Below are 20349 nucleotides of genomic sequence, written 5' to 3'. Positions count from 1 at the left end.
TATTATTATTATTGTTGTTGTTGTTGTTGTCCACCCTGATATTGCAATGATGGAGAATTCAAAACAAGAAATAGAAAGGTAAAGAACTATACGACTGATGCTCATAAATACACACTCCCGTCTGCAGGTGTCTCTCGTGTTATATGACCCACCGCAACATCCCTAAACTCAGGGAACACTATTTGAACCAGGAAGTTGGGAAATGTGGAGATCGGGGACATGCGTTTAAAGAGCTGTGTTATAGGACGACGCCGAGGACTCAGCAGCAGCGAGGTTGCGACCAAACCTAATCGATTCCCCATACATTTGTGTTTCACTATTGCTTTGTGGTGAATTACTTGTTGACGGAAACCCACAATGTCACGCATGTATTTCCCCTCAATTTCTTTGCACTATTTTAGCGTATGACGTTTGGCCCTCGAGCTGCAGTCTAAGTTGGTGTTCACTGTTGCATAGAGAATGGAAAACGTGATCAGCTGTTTCAAGAAGAAGTCGGAGGCTTTGGCCAGGCTGATATGCTTTCCCTGGGCAGGTGGAGGGTCCATACATTATGCACGCTGGGGAAAAGTCCTTGACAGCTCCATTGAAGGTAGAACAGCTTTCCCATAGTGTAGTGGCTATTACGTATGTGTGCTCTTTTCTAATGTATTGAGGTTAGTTAAACTGGCCTCCCCGTGTAGCAATCGGATCGGATCTCTTAACTGTTGAATTATTTCCCTGACATGGAGTCAAGGCCTATATATGTTTATACTCAACATCTGCATTTATTTGCAGATGTTGAGTACCTCTTGCATTTTCCTTACATTTCAGTGTATGCCATTAAACTACCAGGCAGAGAAAGCAGAACCAATGAGCCTTTCTTTCAGAACATGCAACAGATTGTAGATGAGGTCATTGATGTGTTGCTACCAGAGCTGAAAGAGAAGCCTTTCGCCCTGTTTGGCCACAGGTACATAGGCAATTGCGCTTCACAAGTTGTATGGAGCACAAAATTAACTTTTGCTGATGTTTCTGTGCTTCCATTTTATTTAACCATATTCAATTCACCATTTACCTTCTGTGTGTTTCATATTTGCAATCTTATATTCTCTCTCAGTTTTGGTGCCATGACCAGCTTTGCCATAGCAGATGCTCTGAAGAGACTTCACAACCTTGAACCAGTGCACATTTTTTTGTCTGGCGCCTCTGCACCATATGTGAGCCAACCTGCCCAAGGCCCTATCCATTGTATTTACCGATAAAAAACACAGTCACACAATATTGGGATTTGTATTTATGGTAATAAGTTTTGTCTTTTTGTGTTAGTCAGAGATGCGCATCAATGCTGTAAAGAGAAGCGAACTCTCTGATGAGGATTTTCTCAAGTGGTTGATCTCCATAGGAGGTACTCCCCCTGAATTGCTGGCCAATCCCGAGGTCCTGAAACTTTTCCTCCCTGCACTGAAGGCTGACCTACAAGTAGTTGAAAACTACAGGTAGGATGATGACATGTCTGTTTCTTTGTTTTCACAATTACCAATATTTAATCTTTTTGTTGATCAGGCAGGTTAGTCAGGATTAAGAGTAAATTAATTTTATTTGAGATAATACATTCAAACCAAAGCATTAGGACTAATTTGCCAGCAGCCATACCAACGTGTACCCTGGCTCTGCAGAATTTCAGAAGCGAAGCAGATGTGGGCTTGGCCAGTACTTGGATGGGAGACATCCTGGGAAAACTTGAGTTTGCTGGAAGTGGTGTTGATGGACCAGTAGGGGGCAGTCTTCCCTCTGGTTCTAATAAAACAACAACAAAAAATCCCAACGCCTTAGTGCAGTGACGGAACACTGTACTGTAGGAGATGCTGTCCTTCAGATGAGATGTTAAACCAAGGTCCTGACTCACTGTGGTCATTAAAGGCCCATGGCAATTACTGCAAAGAGTAGGGGGTTCCCCGCTGTCCTGGCAAAATTCCCAACCTGGCTCTCTCCATCTGACCACCTAATCATCCCCGCTGTGTAATTCACTCAAATGATTCCTCCCTCTCCACCTCAAGGTGACATGTGGTGAGCGTTCTGGCACAAAATGGCTGCCGTGCATCACCCAGGTGGGTGCTGCACATTGGTGGTGGTTGAAGTGAGTTTCCCCCCTTCAATGTGAAATAGTTTGGGTGTCTAGATAAGGCGCTATATGAATGTAATCCATAATTATTACTACTAATTAAAAATCTAATTTTATCCTTTGACTGAAAATGGGTCAGATTAGGTTGAGAGTGAAGATGAACTTGAGAAATGTATTCCTAGTATGACCATCCTGTCCTGGCCATCAGACTGAGCTTGCTGGAGAGCAATGAGTGATGGTGTCTGAAAGAGTATTTGGTATCTGATTACCAATATTCATCAAGTTAATGTCTTGTGATAAGAGGTCCAGTTTCATATGTGTGACGAAGGCCTTTTTCTTGTTTTGTACCAGGTGTAATAAGCCAGAAAGTCCTCTCCTCTCCTGTCCAGTCACATGCTTTGATGGAAAGCAGGACATTCCACATGACTTACAAGGTCAGATTACACTTGCATGACTGCTTTTCAATGTTAGTCTTTTTCAATCAAATTTAACACAGCCATCACACACCGTGATGGATTGGTCTGGTATGATTCATGACTTTATAATTCTTGGTAATCAAGAGAAAGGTAGTTAATGAAATGATGAACAAGGGAACCTAACTCCTATTTATATCAGCGTCCTCTTACCTTAAGCGCAAGTTATACTTTCTGTGTACGCGAGGGTCTGCTTGATGTAAATTTCATCATCAGAGGGTGTACACGTAGCGTCCGCGCGGACATCCGCATACCTCCAATTTTTTGTGTCTGCATGGACAAGGGTGCTGGTAAACAAAAATGGATGCTGACTTTGAAGAAAGGCTGTGTGAAGAGGTCCGTTGTTACCCTCGTCTTCAGAATTAGTCATTAATTAAATACAAAGATAACCAGATGTGTACAAAGATAACCAGATGTGCACAAATTCATTGAAGGAAATTGCCAAGACTTTGGGGAAAAGAAGGTGCGTGCTGACAGAAATTGAAGCATTTGAGAGACAGATTCGTGAAGGCAAGAAAGAAGCTGAAGGGAAGTTTGGGTAAACGTCCTGTGACTAGATAATTTTTGTCTAATAGTCGCCATTTTGCCTGGAAATACGTAACGCCGATCTACTGTGCATGTGCGAAACGCGTACTCCAAGCGGACTCCAGTAAGTAGTATAAACAGAAGTACTACACGTCGTGGAGTCCGCAGCTGTCCGCGTACATGTCTGCTGTGGAGTATATCCAGGCCCTTAGTGATGAACATTTAGAAAACTGTTAATATTAACCAAAAATACTGTGGGACAGGTACCTTCAGTTTGTTCATGGGCTCATATCTGACTCTGTAAAAACATGCTATTAATTTATTCCCGTGTGAGTCACAGCTCATTTCATTAATTGTTAATCTTTTATTCTGTATTTCTTTCATTTAACAGCGTGGAGAGACATTTCAACGGGAGATTTCACAGTCCGAATGCTAGATGGCTCTCATTTTTACTTGAAAGATTCAGGAAATGAAAAAATAATATTAGATTATATCACAAAGCACCTGGAAACATGTGAAATGGACTACTTATAGTGAAATACATTGCGAAAAATATTTGCATTCTTTTTTCTTATTCTTTTATTAATTCTTCTTAATAGAACGGAGTACTAGAACTGTTTCAGCTGTGTCAAAATTGTCTGGAAATATGCTGGTAATATTTAAATAAACAATTTTGCAAGAGCAATTCGAATCTCATGGAATATGTTGAACAATGAGCATTCATTGAACAATAGCCTAGCATCTAGTAGTCTTTTATTCTTTAATTAACTTGGTTGCACTTGCTTAATACATTTTTAATAGTTTATACTTCTGTCTTCAAACTGTCCATTCAGTCAGTGTTATGTGCACATAAGAAAAGTTATTGCACTGGCTATTACCTGTAGTACAGATTTGAGATGATGGACATGTTAATACAATGACAATAGACTTCACTGTTGAATATATACAATACATCTTTATAATACAAATAACATTTACAGTAACCCCATCCTTCAAGTTTGGAACTTAAACCTCAAGTATCGCTCTTAGACAAATGAACAAAAATACACAAAAACAATTTTAAATACAGACTTCACATTGATTTCATTTTCCTCAGTAACTATGTATCTATACTTGGCACAAAAAGTAAGGAAATGTGTGTTTGGTAGATTATTTCTTTGTTGTAACAATGCTTCTTGGCAATAAATCTTATACCATTGGAAAGCCTATTTATTTCCCTTTTAAATGGCACCACATTTGTAAGGAACATGCATTTGTGGGATGGGCAGCAGAGCTGAGTATGTGGGTTGCGCCCATTAAAAATTTGCCAAATCTTCTCTGCCAATGCCAAACAGCTTATTTTGCTGTTGCCATTGACTCTTGTTTTGAGCTTCTGGTACCCCAGGTGCTGACAATCAGGTGCCTGATATAAGATTTATTGCCAAGAAGCATTGTTACAACAAAGAAATAATCTACCAAACACAAATTTCCTTACTTTTTGTGCTAAGTTTACATACACATCTACATTGCTTGAAAAAGATCGCTGTATCACAATCAGGGATAACAGACAAGGCAAACGGAGCAAACAGGTTCCATACAAAATTTCTGCCTTATTTATTTTTCCTTCATGTGAATATGTAGACAGACTAAACTCAGTTATGTCTGGCATTACCTATTCAAGAACGAAATGAGCTAATTATCAACATGGTAAATGGAATGCTATTTGGCTATTGCCCAACGCGTGCCATTCTCACGCACTCAGTCAGGGATGAAGTTGCAGCAGCAAAAGACTCCTTCAGAAGAGCACAAAGGTTACGGGTGTGTGAATGTTTTGTCGAGAAAATGAGGATTGTGATTAAACAACGGAGTGGAAAAGAAAACATTCCATTGTAGTAAATGTACTAGGAGGAGGCGTTGCAAAGTCTGAGGCTATGCATGATGACTTCTGCAACCAATTTAGGAGTCAGTGTTGAAGAAGGTTAACAGTTTGTGGTCTGAAAATGGGGGTGGTGGTGGTGGTGGTGGGGGGGTTACATGCGGGTCCCATCTTGCGTAGGTGGGGGTGGTTCATCGCCTCTTCCCTCCTGTGCAGCAGCATTGTCAACTATCATGAAGGAGTCCGTCGAGTGTGTGCTAATGCGTAGAGGAGCAAGGCGCCGGAAGTTGCTCGGAGTCCACGGCAGTCTCACCTGGGCCCGCTGGGATGGAGCCACGGTGCTGCTGTCCACTTCAGCATCAGCTAGCCATGGTGGAATTTGCATTGGTGCCATGAGGTCAATCTCTGGCATGAAGGCTGGGTTCTCAATTCCAGCTAGGGCCAAAAGAAGAGCAAAATTATTAAAATTGTAAGTAATTGTAAAGGTCAGTAAGAGGTGAGCCGACTGGATTGGTTCGGTCTGTACTGTAAAGGATGGGCGTACCTCCTGCTCTGTAGTTGACCCTCATGGGGAATGAGCAACCAGAAGCCTCACCGCTAGAGGCACTGTCAGGCTCAGTGAACTCAAAGTCTGGAGAAAAACAGAGGGTGGAGTTTTAAAGTAGTTTTCCAAGACATGAACTTGTAATAAGCAAACAGTTTATTTAGGAGAATGGAAAAGATTATACACACCTTCATCGCCATATGGGTGGGTTTTACTTTTGTCCATGGAGTTTCCATTTGGCATCTGCATCAAAACAGTGTTACAATTAATGAGGGGAAAGAAGATGCACATCCCATACTAAATGTCTAATACAAAATAGTGAGGCCCCTACCTTTTGTTGCTGGTCCTTCTTTGGGTGCTTGGTTATCTTCTTTGATGGAGCAACACCCATCTTTGCAGACTTAAAGGACTCTAGACGATTTCTCATGGTCCTCTGGAAGATCTCCTGTACCTCATTTTCGTCTTTGTTAACTTCTATGTGGCTTCTACTGTACCTGTGCCTGTGCTATTGACCAGAAAAAAAAAGTGGAGGACTTCAGGTTAACGAGAAAACTCGAGAATGGATTTTAACATGAGAACCAATTACTAATCCACAGAATAAGAGGCCTCAGTTACTTTCAGACAGATGCAGTATATTGTGATGCTTGCCTCATTAATATTTTTTGTTTGACCCTGTTTATTTTCATATTGTTGAATGTTGCTTCATACACTGAATCTATGAACGTACACCTTAGTACCAATATTGATGTGGGGGAAAAAAGACCTTACCTGTTTTCTGCCCCGGTAGAGATGCTGCTGGAGTAAGTGGTGTGTGTTAATGTCCTCTAATTCCCTCATGCTCTTCAGATCCTTTTCATGCATATCCAGGCTCACTGATGGCACACTGTGTCCACTGTTGCAAAAAAAAATTATTTTTCAAAAATTTTTTTGCCACATGCCCTGTCCCTACATAGGCAGAATAACAGATCACAGATAATCCTGGTGTCCTTAATGAATGGATAACCATGATGCATCACAGTTTAGTGTTTTTAGTTTCCAAAGGGATGATAGTGCTGATGCTAAGTATAGTCACTGGGGGGCAGACTGTGCATACCCATTGTACTTGGATTTCACCGTTGAACACATCAACACTAATTTTCAGGAGGTTTAATGTAAAAATAAAGATGTCTAAACACTCAGAGACACCGCATTTGGCACAAACAAAGAACAAAAATGTGTGTTTCACCTTTATAGCCTATGTATTGTGACTGACTGGTCCTAAACTGGCATAAATTGATGCTTGCTGTATTCTACAACCCAAATTTACCGCCCCTTTGATGATGGTATTTGGGGAAAATATTTCAAAAAGTTCTGCTTACAAGTTGGAGGAAACTGGTACGTGTTCACTAGACGTGTCCTCCATCATGATGTCAGGCATCACTTCATAGAGGTCTTCACCAAACTTCTTCTTGAAGTCAACAAAGGCACTGTCATTGCGGATGAACTCCAGAGAACCCCTGCGTTCACCCTGCAGAACAGAGAGCAGAGGGAACATTTACTGTTGATGATCAGCATCATCTCCCATCTTAAGTATTGTTAGATCTAGGTATGAAGATAGTTTTATAGTTTACAGAAATCTTTTTATGCTGAGCGTGAATCTGAATCTAATCAATTTGCATTTTACATTAAAGTGAGAAGTATGAGGAGTTACGCTAAATAAAACTTACTTGTTTTTTCCTATTTATCTCATTTTGGCTATTATTGGATTCTAATAACATATTGGATATAAATGTATGTGGCTTTAGATTCAATTTTCTCACATGATGGGAATACAGCTAATGACCCGTAACAAACAGCTTCACCCTTACCTCTATCACGTAGCTTGTAGCATCCTTGAGATTCAGTTGGTGGAAGACATTAAATAAGTTATCACGGTTCTTCCTTACTGAGGGTTTCATCAAAAGCCAGGAAATCCACTTCTCTTCAAAACTTTTCCACCTTTTTTAGTCAGAGAAGGAATGTAAGGTTGACCTGTTCAAACACTGCCATCCTTGGGGTGTACACTTTCGAAATGCTTGTGAATTCATATATTTGGTGTGTTTACAGTTGGTAATGCCATTTTACAAATGTGGCGAAATTTGCCAAAATGGCATTACTTTTAACAACGACAAATTAAAACAGCAGCTCACATACTTGTCTCTCATGTAGTTGTGTCCTATTTGTCCAGATATGTCTTCAATGGCAACAAGCATGTGGTCGAAGAGCTAAACAAAAGGAAACGATAAGCTGTGGTGATAACAGGTAGGCCATGTTCCTGGCGGCTTTATCTGAAAATGGTGTTGTGTTGAAATTTTGGACCTTACCTTATTCTGCACTTTTTCTATAAGCGTGAGCTCTGACACAGCAGCTCTCTTTACTTTCAGCCACGTTACGAGGGGTTTCATAGTTATACCCTGCAACCAAGAGAGGGATTAGGTTTGGTCTGGATGATATGTGTGCCATTACATTTGCTACTCACGCTCCCTGGTGAGGGCACGTGGGCAAAATGCATTGGGGGATTTTCATGTTTGGGTGAACCATGCCACAGTAATAAAGACATTTTAATCTGACAGAAAGAGAGCCCGGGCCCTCTTTTCATGTCGATTAAAGTGTATACTATTCTACTATATTCTGTGCATATGGGTGAATTTGCATTTTGCCATTCAGACCTGTTTATAAAATCCAACTACCAGAAAAAAGATCACCACCAGTATGATAAAGGCTTAAAGACTGGCTTTGTGGGGCGTCCGGATGGTGTGGCAGTCTATTCCATTGCCTACCAACATGGGGATCGGCGGTTCAAATCCCTGTGTTACCTCTGGTTTGGTCGGGCGTCCCTACAGACACAACTGGCTGTGTCTGCGGGTGGGAAGCCGGATGTGGGTATGTGTCCTGGTCGCTGCAGTAGCGCCTCCTCTGGTTGGTCGGGGCACCTGTTCAGGGGTGAGGGGGAACTGGGGGGGGAATAGTGGGATCCTCCCACATGCTACGTCCCCCTGGCGAAACTCCTAATGTCAGGTGAAAAGAAGCGGCTGGCGACTCCACATGCAATGGAGGAGGCATGTGGTAGTCGGCAGCCCTCCCCGAATCGGCAGAGTGAGTGGAACAGATATCGGGATGCCTCGGAAGAGTGGGGTAATTGGCCAAGTACAATTGGGGGAAGGGTGACAAAAGCACTGGAATTTAAACCTTTGTGATATTATTCCTCCTCCCCTTTTCTCCCCAATTGTATACCCACATCTGGCTCCCCACCCGTACAACCAAGCCGGAGGTAACACAGGGAATCGAAGCAGCGATCCCCATGTTGGTAGGCAATGGAATAGACGAGACCATGCTACCCAGACGCCCGAGCTATTAAATTTTATAAATATTTCATCGGAATATAATCCTGTCTTGAATTACATAATACATAAAAGACAACTTGTAATATGGCTGCATGGGTGATGATAACTGCAGTTGGTTACCTGAAGGATGACGGTGAAGTATACCACAATGAGTGTGGTAGAGATCATCAAATTCTTCTCCTTTATTTTGGTGCCGTCCAGCATCACGGCCAGGGCATATGCAACTGCCCCTCGCAGGCCACCGTAACTCATAATCACCTGATCAATGACCTCCAACGGGACTAGTCTGAATTTGTTCAGAATCCAAGTAAGGATAAAGACACCTGCAGAATAAAAAGACACACATAAGCCTTGTGACATTTTATCTTGGACCACGTGAATTTCCTAAAGCAAAGTTAACAAAGTGCTCTACAATGAAAACAAACACAGATACAGAGAAAGGTTGGGGCTAGAACAGGGACTGACAGTAATTGGGATACAAATCCAGGCTCAGGTAATGGCGAACGTTATGGAGATGGGATATATATTTTGTTTAGAGTGTGGGGATAGGATTAGGAATTAAGTTGCGCTGCCAAACTAACATAACAAATCAAACCATGTAGCAGCAGATAGTCTCACCAATGAATCTGTACACAAAGATGAAGAGGAGCGTGAGGAGGATGAAGCCTGTGTTCCACACCCATATGTCCTTGTCAATGGCCGAAATGCCAAGGAAGACAAAGATGATGGTTTCTGAACCATTGGCCAAGACCTTCATGGCATATCTGACGGTGGTAACGGACTTCTCATCCATGTTCGCATTGATGTACTTCTGGCAGCACATGCCACAGAATACAATCCTAAAGGAGAACGGGGACGATAATAGATGTTCTTTGCAGAAGTAATCACAAAATGTTTATATTCTTGAGCTGACAGTCAGTCTAAGAATTCAAATATGTTATGTCTTTGGTCAAGAGCAAACTGATCCTCATTTGTGGATATGTTTTCATCCCCAAGCAATAAAGCAGGGAGCTATGGTTCAAACATAAGCTCTTTGCTTTGTTGGATCACTGTTGAATTTGTCTTTTGATACCCAGTCAAGCTATATCCTATGGCTGGTTTATCGGCTCTGAACCAGAGTATCTCTGAGAGCCCTCGCGGAAATTTTAGGCCTGTAGCTTTAGCTGCCACAAAAACAGCTTTGGCTTGTATGACCAGGGCCAGCAATAAGTGTGGGAAGCTTTCTGGGGCCCTGCCACTAGGAAGAGCCATGGAGGCCAGCAATAACCATGTTCATCCTAAATATAAGCAATGATAATGGCAATACTTGCCACTGAGTGTGAACTGGCTAATCAGATGGACTTTTAAGATGTTATAAAGGACTTTGCAGCCAGTAAGACAAGGAAGATGGCTGTATATGAGGCAAATATGAAGCCATAAGGTAAGAAATTGTATCTTCTACTAAGAAATATGTGGTGTAAGTGTAGCAGATCTTTGTTGACTTTGGTGTGATTAAGTGTGTCAAAGAGTTTTATTATGGTGTGTGTGTGTGTGTGTGTGCGCGCGCGCACGCACGCATGTGCATGTGTACCTATGCCTATGTAGCCCCCTTTACTGAGTAAGTCTCTTTCAGTTTACATATATGTGTTTAGTAGGAGAGAGAGAGCACATGCATGCATTGATATGAGTAAAGCAGATTTGGGGTGGGTGGAGGCATTCACTGGACCTTTTCAGGGGCCCAGCCATTTCTGTGTGCGGGCCTGTGTATGACTGCTCTTTCAGAGACTATCGGGATATCAGATGTAATCTCTGAACTTGATTGGTTTTCCTTTTTAAGTTAAAAACGCATTCTCAACGTGTTATTAATCAGTAACAAGATGCTGTAACACATTATTTATAAGATTTACTGGGCTGCCAGGTTGGGAGCCCACGTTAGGTGAATCTCCGTAAACATTTAGATGAAGAGAGCCAAACTGTTGTTTGGCAGTTTCATTGACCACTATGTAACCTTAACCTTGAACCTAACCCCTACCTAAACTTAACCCTAAACCTAACCTCTACCTAACCACTCCTAAACCCCATATAAAGTACACCTTATTCTAAAGTGGTACCTATTATTGTAGCAGTAAATGCCAGATATACAAATGACACACTATCTTTGCAACACTTACGAAAGGATGGCAGACAAGGAGAGCATCTCGGCTGTGAGGTAGGAGAGGTATCCCAGGACAAAGACAAAGCCTGGCTCAATGATCTGGATGTTTTTGGTGCATCTGGTCAGCAGAGAGATCAGCAGACCAAAGACAAAGCCTACTAAAGAGCCACCAAACGCCACTACGAAGAAGGAGACTGGAAAAAGGGGAAGAGTAGATTGCCATTTAGTCCCATATGCCATTTCTAAACATCAATCTTCTTTGAACAAGTGAAGTGGCTCCTAGTGCAAGATAAACTGGGAAATATTTCTCCATAAGTATCAAGAAAATTTAGTGCGTTGGCAACAAATGAAATAAACTCTGCCCTTTTGATTTTTTTTTCACTTATTTTAAGAAAAATTAAATTTTAAGACTCAACATGATCTAAATTAGTTATTAAGGTGGCTATTCTTCTCGAGCGTGGAAACAGAAGATAATGCTTACTTATCCCTTTGATGATCTCCACCGCATCAATTTGAGACCCTCCCAGGGACACAAATGCATCAAACACATTGAAGAGTACCTGTGAGAGGAAGAAGACGAGGGATTTGTCAATCATCATGAAGCGTGTTCATAAGCGCCAATCTTCCCATGTGTACACAAAGACAGCCACCTACAACTACATTTCATCAGAGTGGCAGGATGCAAGTAGAAGTGGAGGGATGAAAATAAATCAGAATCAGAATACTTTAGCCTTTTAATATCCCTTTTTACACCATTTTTCATTGTGTGTTTGGCAGTGACCACAACTACATGACGTGATTAACAAAAATGTGCAATATGATTTATGATTACGCCATCTTTTTTTTCTTTCCTTTTTCTCTCCAGTTGTATCTGGCACACTCTTCTGAGCCTTCTGGTCGCTGCTCCACCCCCTCTGCAGATCCAGGGAGGGCTGCAGACTACCACATGCCTCCTCCAATACATGTGGAGTCAGCAGCCGCTTCTTTTCACCTGACAGTGAGGAGTTTCGCCAGGGGGACGTAGCATGTGGGAGGATCACACTATTCCCCCCAGTTCCCCCTTCCCCCCAAACAGGCGCCCCAATCGACCAGAGGATGTGCTAGTGCAGCGATCAGGACACATGCCCACATCCGGCTTCCCACCCACAGAAATGGCCAATTGTGTCTGTAGGGACGCCCGACCAAGCTGGAGGCAATACAGGGATTCGAACTGGGATCCCCATGTTGGTAGGTAATGGAATAGACCACTACGCTACCCGGCCCCCTGATTATGCCATCTTGAGGAACACTTTGATCAGGACTGAGATGAATTTCAGGAAAGGTAAAAACAGTTTGGGCAAGGTACTGCACTTGATCTTAGCCAGAAGGCCGAAGGTAGGCCCCTTTGTTTGAGAGGGCAGAGTGTTTACATTCTCAGCACTCGATTGTGCAGAAATTTACACTATTTCCCAATGATGGATGTCTCAACAAATTCAGAGACTATTGTGCCTCTTATGTAACATTCAGAGAGAAAGTCATTTGAGTGAAAATAGCAATGAAAAGACAGGGCAAGCATTGTATTCTATTCAATTCTATTCCACTCCACTCTATGCTATCAGTAAAAACCAACGCACCACAGTGACTCCATCATTGAGGAGTGACTCTCCAAACACCATGATGAAGAGGACCTCATTGACGTGGACCTCCTCAAACACGGCGATCACAGCCACAGGGTCCACAGCAGCGATCAGACTGCCAAACAGGAGGTACTGCAGCAGGCCGATTTCAATGTCCCCTATAGTATGTAAAAACCAGGTAGTGTTTCACGGTTACATGTTTTTGACAATTATCTGACACTTTCATCCAAAGGCGGGGGTTAGGGTGAGGGCGCAGGTAGGAGCTCAATATCTTTCTTAAGGAGTCTTTGAAAAAAGGACACGTCTGATTTTAATTTTAAACCTGTGAGTTTCTTTATTTATGGGCTAGTGTCACTAACCACCCCCATCTACCACATAATCGTATACATAGCTATAGCTGTTTGTAACTAATAAGCTTCCTTATGTGGACAAAGTCACTTCTGATTGCCATATTCCCAGCAATCTCTGCAGAATGGTGCTCAGGTTGTAACAGTAAGATATAATAAAGGCCTATAATAAAGATCTAATCTGTAATTGCACTGTAACACTTCCTGGTGGATCCCTAGATCTACAGGGCCTGATGATGTTGAATGCAAGTGAAAGTGAAATGCATGTGAAAAAAGGAAATAAAAAAACTACATTTCATTTGCATCGAATGAATTTAAAATCGGGGGCATTCAAAGTCTAGCCCTCCTGATCAGGTACTCTTTGTGAAATTTATCATAGGTTTTGGAGCATTTGATGGGTGCTGAAGCACATTGGCACTATCTCTGTGTATTTATTTCAATGCAGGTAGTCTATAGTTGAGCTGTAATATGCAAGCTTTCTGTGACAGCAAGATCCCCCCCAAAAGACGGAGGTGAGGTGTCCCTCTTACCCATGGCACCTCCCATGTGGCACCCCCACAGCGAGAGCCCCACGGTGGCGGCATTCCAACAGGTCCCAATGACAGCATAGGTCAGGATGGCACCCATGTTGCTGAAGAACAGTTTATTTGGCATGAAGTAGCCAGCATCCAGGATGACTTGTGGCAACAGGTAGAAGAAGAAGACAGTCGGCGTCAAAGTGAAGGTCTGCTTATTATCCGCCCCCCAGATGATACCACCCAGGATGAAGCCGAAGCAGATTAACAGAGCACTCTCTGGGATCACGCTGGTCACATGGTGGTTGGCCTCAATAACTGGGGGGATAAAAACAAAAGAAGCGGCCTATCATTTACTGATGGAAAGGTACATATTAAAAGAGAAAAGCCCTGTAAAATGACAAATTCAGCATTTTCAGTACCAAAATGTTTTGCTTTTGTTTTTCTTTAAAAAAAAAAGTCCCTCAGCAGAGTGGAAGATCCCAATTACTTTTTCCATTGCAGTTTCACTTGTTTCTGGTATCTTCCAGGATAAGGCCTGTGGCAACACTAGCATGCTTTACTGAGCATGGGTCCACGGTGAGGCTAATTTTATTTAATTTTAGCTCCTGGGCTGAGATAGGTCAAAACTTCTTTGTCCTCGCCTTCCCCCACAGAGGTGTTGAAACTCTGTATCTGAGCTAAAACATGAAACTAAAACCCTTCGAGGTTGCAAAATTTGCAAATGATCAACTGTTTTAGGAGAACTGAGAAAGCGTCACTTTTTTTTTTGCTCCTGGCATATCATTAACCAGTATGACGGCATGTTTAAGGGTATAAAAATCTCCTTGCATGATGAATATAAGGCGGGGTTAGTCTGACCTTTTACTGACCCATAAACACATACAATAACGCTTTCGGGCCAAACAATTGAATCCAGTTATTTCACTGATTCACCGTTCATATGCTGTTTTTTTTTTCCTTCTTTTTTTTCCCTCATTTTCTATGCTGACATGTTGCACGCGCTAGTTAAAGATTAAGCTAAGGACACTTCGCTTTGAGAGGCAGACATTTTCCATAACTGCATTGAGATATTCTTGCTCAACTCTGCAACCCTAAAAAGAAAACATTTTTCTTCTTTCAAAAGCCATTTGGCAAGTTTTTGATCCACCCGCGTGTTAATTATATACCCCGGGATGTCGTTACCCTTTCTGTAAGTCATTCGTAAGCTAATCTAAAAAGGGCGAACATCCTGCCAATTGTTAAATCATTAAATTGCGCCCATAGAGCACAGAGAGATTAAATTTTGCGCCATTAAATAATTCTGCATTGTAAAAAGTGTACCAAACATTCATGTTTCGTTTTGTCGACAATCAGTGCTAACGACTATGTATGAAAGCGGGAAAGTTGCTCTGTGGAATGCTGATAACACTAATGAGAGATGCCGCCTGCCCCTGTGGCTATCAGCAACGCTATGTGATGTGCTGCGTCTATTTATGGTCCAAAACGAAAAAAAAAAAAATCACTTTTGATTCACAAAGTTTAAAAAAAAAAGTATTCTATGCCACATTTTATGAGACTTTCTTCTAGTCTTTCTTCTAGCCCCACTGTTATGCACCCATCCACTATCCATCCATCCATTATCCGAACCCCTTATCCTGCTCTCAGGGTCGCGGGGATGCTGGAGCCTATCCCAGCAGTCATTGGGTGGCAGGCGGGGAGACACCCTGGACCGACCGACAGGCCATCACACACACACACACACACACACACACACACACACACACACACACACACACACACACACCTACTGAAAGTGGGACAGAGTTGAGACTTGCATTTGGCAAATTTTTTTGTTTCTTCGTGGCGGTTACTGTTGCCAAGTGAGATTACAACTCTCCTGCATGATAACGTTGGTAATATCCACGTTTCTCAACAGTTCACATAATAGCTAGGGCAATGATAGCGCCGCTGACTCTCTCCACAAAGGGCAGGTTTTATGCCGTAATATTCATCAAACTGTGACATAATTTCCAGTAACTTATGCTGTAAAATCTCACTACGTACTTCCCGTTACATCTGGGCTGTTCATATCACTAAACGCTTCTCTTAGCCAATATGATTCAACTGTATCAATAGACAATATCTTTCTACCATGTCTCTAATGTCTATCTTCATGTCTGAAACGAAACTCTTGATATAACGCATTTCACTCCTCAAAATGTTGAATTACATACCCATTTTGGCCAGACCAGCCACCAATACCCATAATGCAATGAGGTAGGGGGTCTCCACATGGTGCCAATTAAATGTCACAATAGGTATCCCTGTGACACTGGAGCCGTGTCCTTGTGTGGTGTGGTTGGGTTTGGCTCCTGACGCTCCTGAACGCTGATATGTGGGCACCACTGTGCCCTCCACCCTCGTAACTGCTACGACAAGACTGATGAGCAGCACTGCCCCGCACAGCCAGAGGTACGTATACCTGCTGCTTTGCATTTCATCAAACGAATGAATGAATCGGTCGGTTAAAGCAATAAGTCCCACTTGGAGAACCCCCACTCCCCACCACCACCACCACCTCTCCTTCTGCCCCTTTCAGGTCAGTCTTCTCTTGACTCGACAGAGTTGTCTGGAGTCTTTGCACAAGATGAACCAAACAGCTGGACAGGTTGTTATATTTGTCGTCCCTCTCTTTGTCCAAGTCTCATCAATGTCCACTGTCTCAATCTTGTTCCATATGTCTGCCTCTTCTCTCTCTCTCTCTCTCTCTCTCTCTCTCTCTCTGAGTCGTCTTCTCTCCTCCGGTCTGTGGTCAGTGGTGTGATGAGTGCAGAGGTGTGCAGAATAACGGACTCAGCCTCTTATATTTATCTTCTATGGCCAACCTTGAAAGTTATTGGGGCGGGGGCGGGAAGAGGTGGGGGGGGCAGATGTACTAGAGAGAGGCATCCGGTTATAGTCATGTTTTAAAACAACCCTGCAGTGTCACTTTTTTCCCCCTCTGCAGTCCCCGTTCAAATGTGTTGAGGTTGGTCTGGATAGATATCAGCAACAATATTATCTAATGTGACTGAGAATTGAGATAGTCACTGCCTGCCAATGTTTGTTATTCAAATGTGGTCTACACTGTTCAGTGTGTTTGTGTGTGTGTGTGTGTGTGTGTGTGTGTGTGAGTGTGTGTGAGAGAGAGAGAGAGAGAGAGAGAGAGAGAGAGAGAGAGAGAGAGAGAGAGAGAGAGATAAAGGGTCAGTTTCTCAGACATTATCGTCAGTGTTAATATGATATTGTTGTGTTCCAGGAAGGTTTTCCTTGGTGTCTCAGCTATGTCTCTCAACTTTACTTCAGCAATGACTGTGTGAGGACTGTGACAGCTCACACAGTAATTATTGTTTCAGCACCCTGACTAAGGAAGACAAGTCTGTGATTGATTAGACAGGTTCTTGTGTTTTATACTTGCACATGGGTCATGGAGGTACGTGTCTGGTTTCAAAATGGAACGTTCTCCATCGGAAAAAATGTGACATCTAGTCATACAAAATGATGAATTGTAATCATGAGCTATTTACAGGATCGTTGGTAACTCAAGCCATTGCATAATTCAATCTTGTAATGGGTTGATCTGCTGTGTCTCACAGGTACAGATTGATGAACCTCAAATGTATATATGATATTTTGGAGAAGGACTCACAAATTACATTAAAAAATAATTTCTTTTGTATTACAATATCTTGTGGTTTTTTTCTATTCCCTGGGAATTTTCTGTGGCCTGTTGCCAAGTCCTACTATTGCATTTCAGCAGGACAAGGCATAATGGCCCCACTGATGTTAAGACATAACACAAATAGTAAAATCCTTGTCTCTGTGGTTTGATAGTCAAGTTCTCATAGAGTTGTGTGGCGGTGTGCATGTACCTGTGGGCATAATAAAGCCAGATATATCCGAGGACCCTCATACCCACATGAATAAACATGCAGCACACATTTGTTGCATAAAGATTTCTCTGACCATCAGATATGTCAGTCATTTTAATTACCGATGTGTAGCGGTTTCCATCACTTTGAGATCCTTAATCAACCATTTGACACAATCTACTGAATCAATAAATCATTTGCAAACGGGAAGGGGACATTTTCTCTAATCTTTGACCAAAGTACTGCATAAGAGCATTAACTTGTATCTACGTCTTTGTGAGAGTGCTTAACTAAACTACCTAATAAATGAGAGCAGATGTCATGCACCAAGTCACATAATAAGACCCCATTAACTAATGACTCGATATATCATTTTGAACAGTGGCTTGCCCTTTACTGGGCTGTCAATCATTACAGAACGCCCCGGTGTTGTGTCCGTCTTTAACACCTGCAGAGGGAGGTCAACGTCATGCGTCATGGTCAAATGGAGAGGACAGACAAAGGTTATTCTATAGGAGTCACAGATTGTTAGAAATGCTATTCATGTCTGTTGTGCCATGTGTTGCGAATTCAGGGGCGGCCGGGAAGCGAACCTGGGTTGCCTGCACTATGGACGACTGTGTTAACCAGTCAACTAAAGGGTCAGACCCTGGGTCAGACGCTGGACCCTGGGTCAGATGCTGTTTACCCTGGGGGAAACAGCGTGATCCTCCCACGCACTACACCCCCCTGGCGAAACTCCTAACTGTCAGGTGAAAAGAAGCAGCTGGCGACTCCACATGTATCGGAGGAGACATGTGGTAGTCTGCAGCCCTCTCCGGATCGACAGAGGGGGTGGAGCAGCAACCAGGACAGCTCGGCAGGGTGGAGTAATTGGCCGGATACAATGAGGAGAGAAAAAAGGAGGGGGGGGGGGTTGCAGCTGAAAGAAGTACTGTAAATATACGGTAAATCATTTTTGACCCATTTGAAAGACATGCAAATTCCACAGTAAATTTTAATTTTATAAAAGCTGATTTAAAATTGTTATCAATTGCACTTAAACCAGAGAATCTGTGTCCTGATTGAAGCAGATAAAGAGGGAAATTCCAAATCCACAGAAGCAGAAAATCACACCCACATTTATTGTACGCTGTCCTGCAATTAAAATCAGGTCGTGACAATGGACTGAAGAGCTTTTATAGACAGCCAAGTCTCAAAAAAGCAAACGTTGTAAATCTGCAGGGAGGGGTTAAGCAGCGCACCTCCTGCAAATACACTATTGTCTGCATCACAGCACACTTGAGTATGCATAAATTCAGTGTACAGGTATGGCTTTTTTTATTTCTGTAATTTATTTTCGTTTTAAATGATTTATAGTAATTCGGTAAAAACGAATTCCCTTCAAATCCACCTCTTTCAATCTTTTATTCAATCTCAATATTGTATGCACATTTGTATCACAACTAATTAATTGATGAAATTAAAAGTTACATTTAGGCAGATTATCACATAAGCCATAAGCTATATTGGACTGTCCTTGGTATTGCCTTGTAGAAGGATATAGCTACTGCCTTCAGTCCTTAAAAGGCGTCCCAACTTTAAAAAAAAATCTTCTTCTGCTGTTTTAATTGTAATTGTTTTTGTTGAGTCATGGATAGCAGACTCCAAGGACCAGAAAAGTGACTTTTTCTTTCCACCTTTTTTAAAAAATTTTTTTTACATGTGTATGTATCGGCATATGCATCTCCTCCAACATATGCAGGCAACTTCACTCCCATATTTATATAAACTGAGGTAAAACCAAATGCACTAACTATTCAGGCTCATGAATTTACATTGTCCACAGTGCAACGTCTCACTTATATCTGTTGTGTACACACAGAATGCTAATGGCAATATATTGTGATCACAACTACCCATACTCATTCTCCTTTAAACACGACAGAGGTCAGACCATGTGGTGCAATAGCCGGATGTCTGTGTCCAACTCATCATCTCAGAGGTTTTATCTAACACATCTACGTCGGCACATGACTAAGTCTAAACAGAGCACCTTTATTTAGAAAACTGTGACCATGTGTATTCGATGGAGTCTATGTATTTTTAATTTTGATGGCTCCAGAAGGTACAGAGCCCTAAACTATGAATGTGTTGTTACCTCACATTATCCAGTGAACTACACATCACATGTGTATACTGCTCTTGTACTGTGATCATAATGTGACTATCAATTACACTAATGAGATTTGTTGAGCAGATGCAAACACAGCAGAACAGCATTCACCACTAAAACAACAGTGTTTGTAAAACTAGAAGCCTTGATTTGTTGTAGCTGTGGGGGGAGGATAGTGGAGCTCACCAAGTTTGCAGAGCCAGCCGACCAGGATCCATACGGCCACCAGGTACGGGGTGGAGACATGGTGCCACTTCCAGCTGACGATGGGCAGGGTGGTGATGGACTCTCCATGTTCATCGTGAGAGTCCCCATGATCTGTCCTGCTACTGTGATTGGTACCACTGGCCGTGTGTTGTCCTGTTGAGTCAGCGCTCCTGTCTCCAGCGGCCAGGCTTGGCCTGTCGGAGACCACCAGCAACATGAAAATCAAAAGTGCAAATCGCCGCACAGCTCTCATCTTTGGATGTTGCGCTTGATAGCTCTTTGACTAACTGTTATCTGGTGTTTTAAAATCAAGTGAATGTATTAATCTCAGATGGTGCAGGAGTTTCTCATTCCTTCCTTCTATCTCTTTGACTCTCAGGTCTCTCTCACTGTGCTGTCAAACAGTTCCACATCTGTGTGTGCACTGAGCATGGTTGTGCCTAAGGATAAAGTTTTTACTGCAGGTAAGGCTCAACCCCAGTGTCTGATGATGCTTGTCCGACTCCTCCCTCTCCACACCCAGACCAGCATGTTTGGCCACTTCTTCAATGAGAATGAGATTTTCTTGTATGTGCCATCATCCTCTTGACAGTTTAAATGCCCGAGGAGGTTTTAGGGTGAT

General features: G+C 42.4%; 2 protein-coding genes across 3 annotated transcripts; one reads left to right on the top strand and one right to left on the bottom strand.

The window, feature by feature from the left end:
* Positions 1-63: 63 nt before the first annotated feature.
* On the top strand, positions 64-4563 carry olah (oleoyl-ACP hydrolase). 2 transcript variants are annotated; one of them, XM_056297870.1, is made up of 7 exons: positions 64-273; positions 457-589; positions 811-949; positions 1097-1196; positions 1306-1475; positions 2453-2535; positions 3491-4563. In XM_056297870.1, exons 1-7 carry the CDS (start codon positions 220-222, stop codon positions 3631-3633), a joined length of 822 nt encoding a protein of 273 aa, XP_056153845.1. In that variant the 5' UTR covers positions 64-219; the 3' UTR covers positions 3634-4563. The 2 variants fall into 2 exon arrangements, with proteins under 2 accessions (XP_056153845.1, XP_056153846.1); XM_056297871.1 differs by having other exon boundaries at positions 206-273; positions 402-589.
* On the bottom strand, positions 4559-20115 carry LOC130128239 (sodium/hydrogen exchanger 3-like). The gene is made up of 16 exons (XM_056297869.1): positions 19707-20115; positions 13488-13790; positions 12608-12768; positions 11476-11554; positions 11011-11188; positions 9479-9699; positions 8981-9183; positions 7841-7930; positions 7671-7741; positions 7346-7475; positions 6857-7005; positions 6267-6390; positions 5830-6003; positions 5687-5741; positions 5499-5585; positions 4559-5389 (listed from the first exon to the last, which is right to left on the bottom strand). The coding sequence occupies exons 1-16, from the start codon at positions 19978-19980 to the stop codon at positions 5109-5111; spliced, it is 2580 nt and encodes an 859-aa protein (XP_056153844.1). The 5' UTR covers positions 19981-20115; the 3' UTR covers positions 4559-5108.
* Positions 20116-20349: the final 234 nt, after the last annotated feature.

This window comes from Lampris incognitus, chromosome 18, assembly GCF_029633865.1.
Source record: "Lampris incognitus isolate fLamInc1 chromosome 18, fLamInc1.hap2, whole genome shotgun sequence".
NCBI classification, from domain to species: domain Eukaryota; kingdom Metazoa; phylum Chordata; class Actinopteri; order Lampriformes; family Lampridae; genus Lampris; species Lampris incognitus.
Note: the sequence above shows the minus strand (reverse complement) of the source record. Positions and strands in the feature narration are given on the sequence as shown.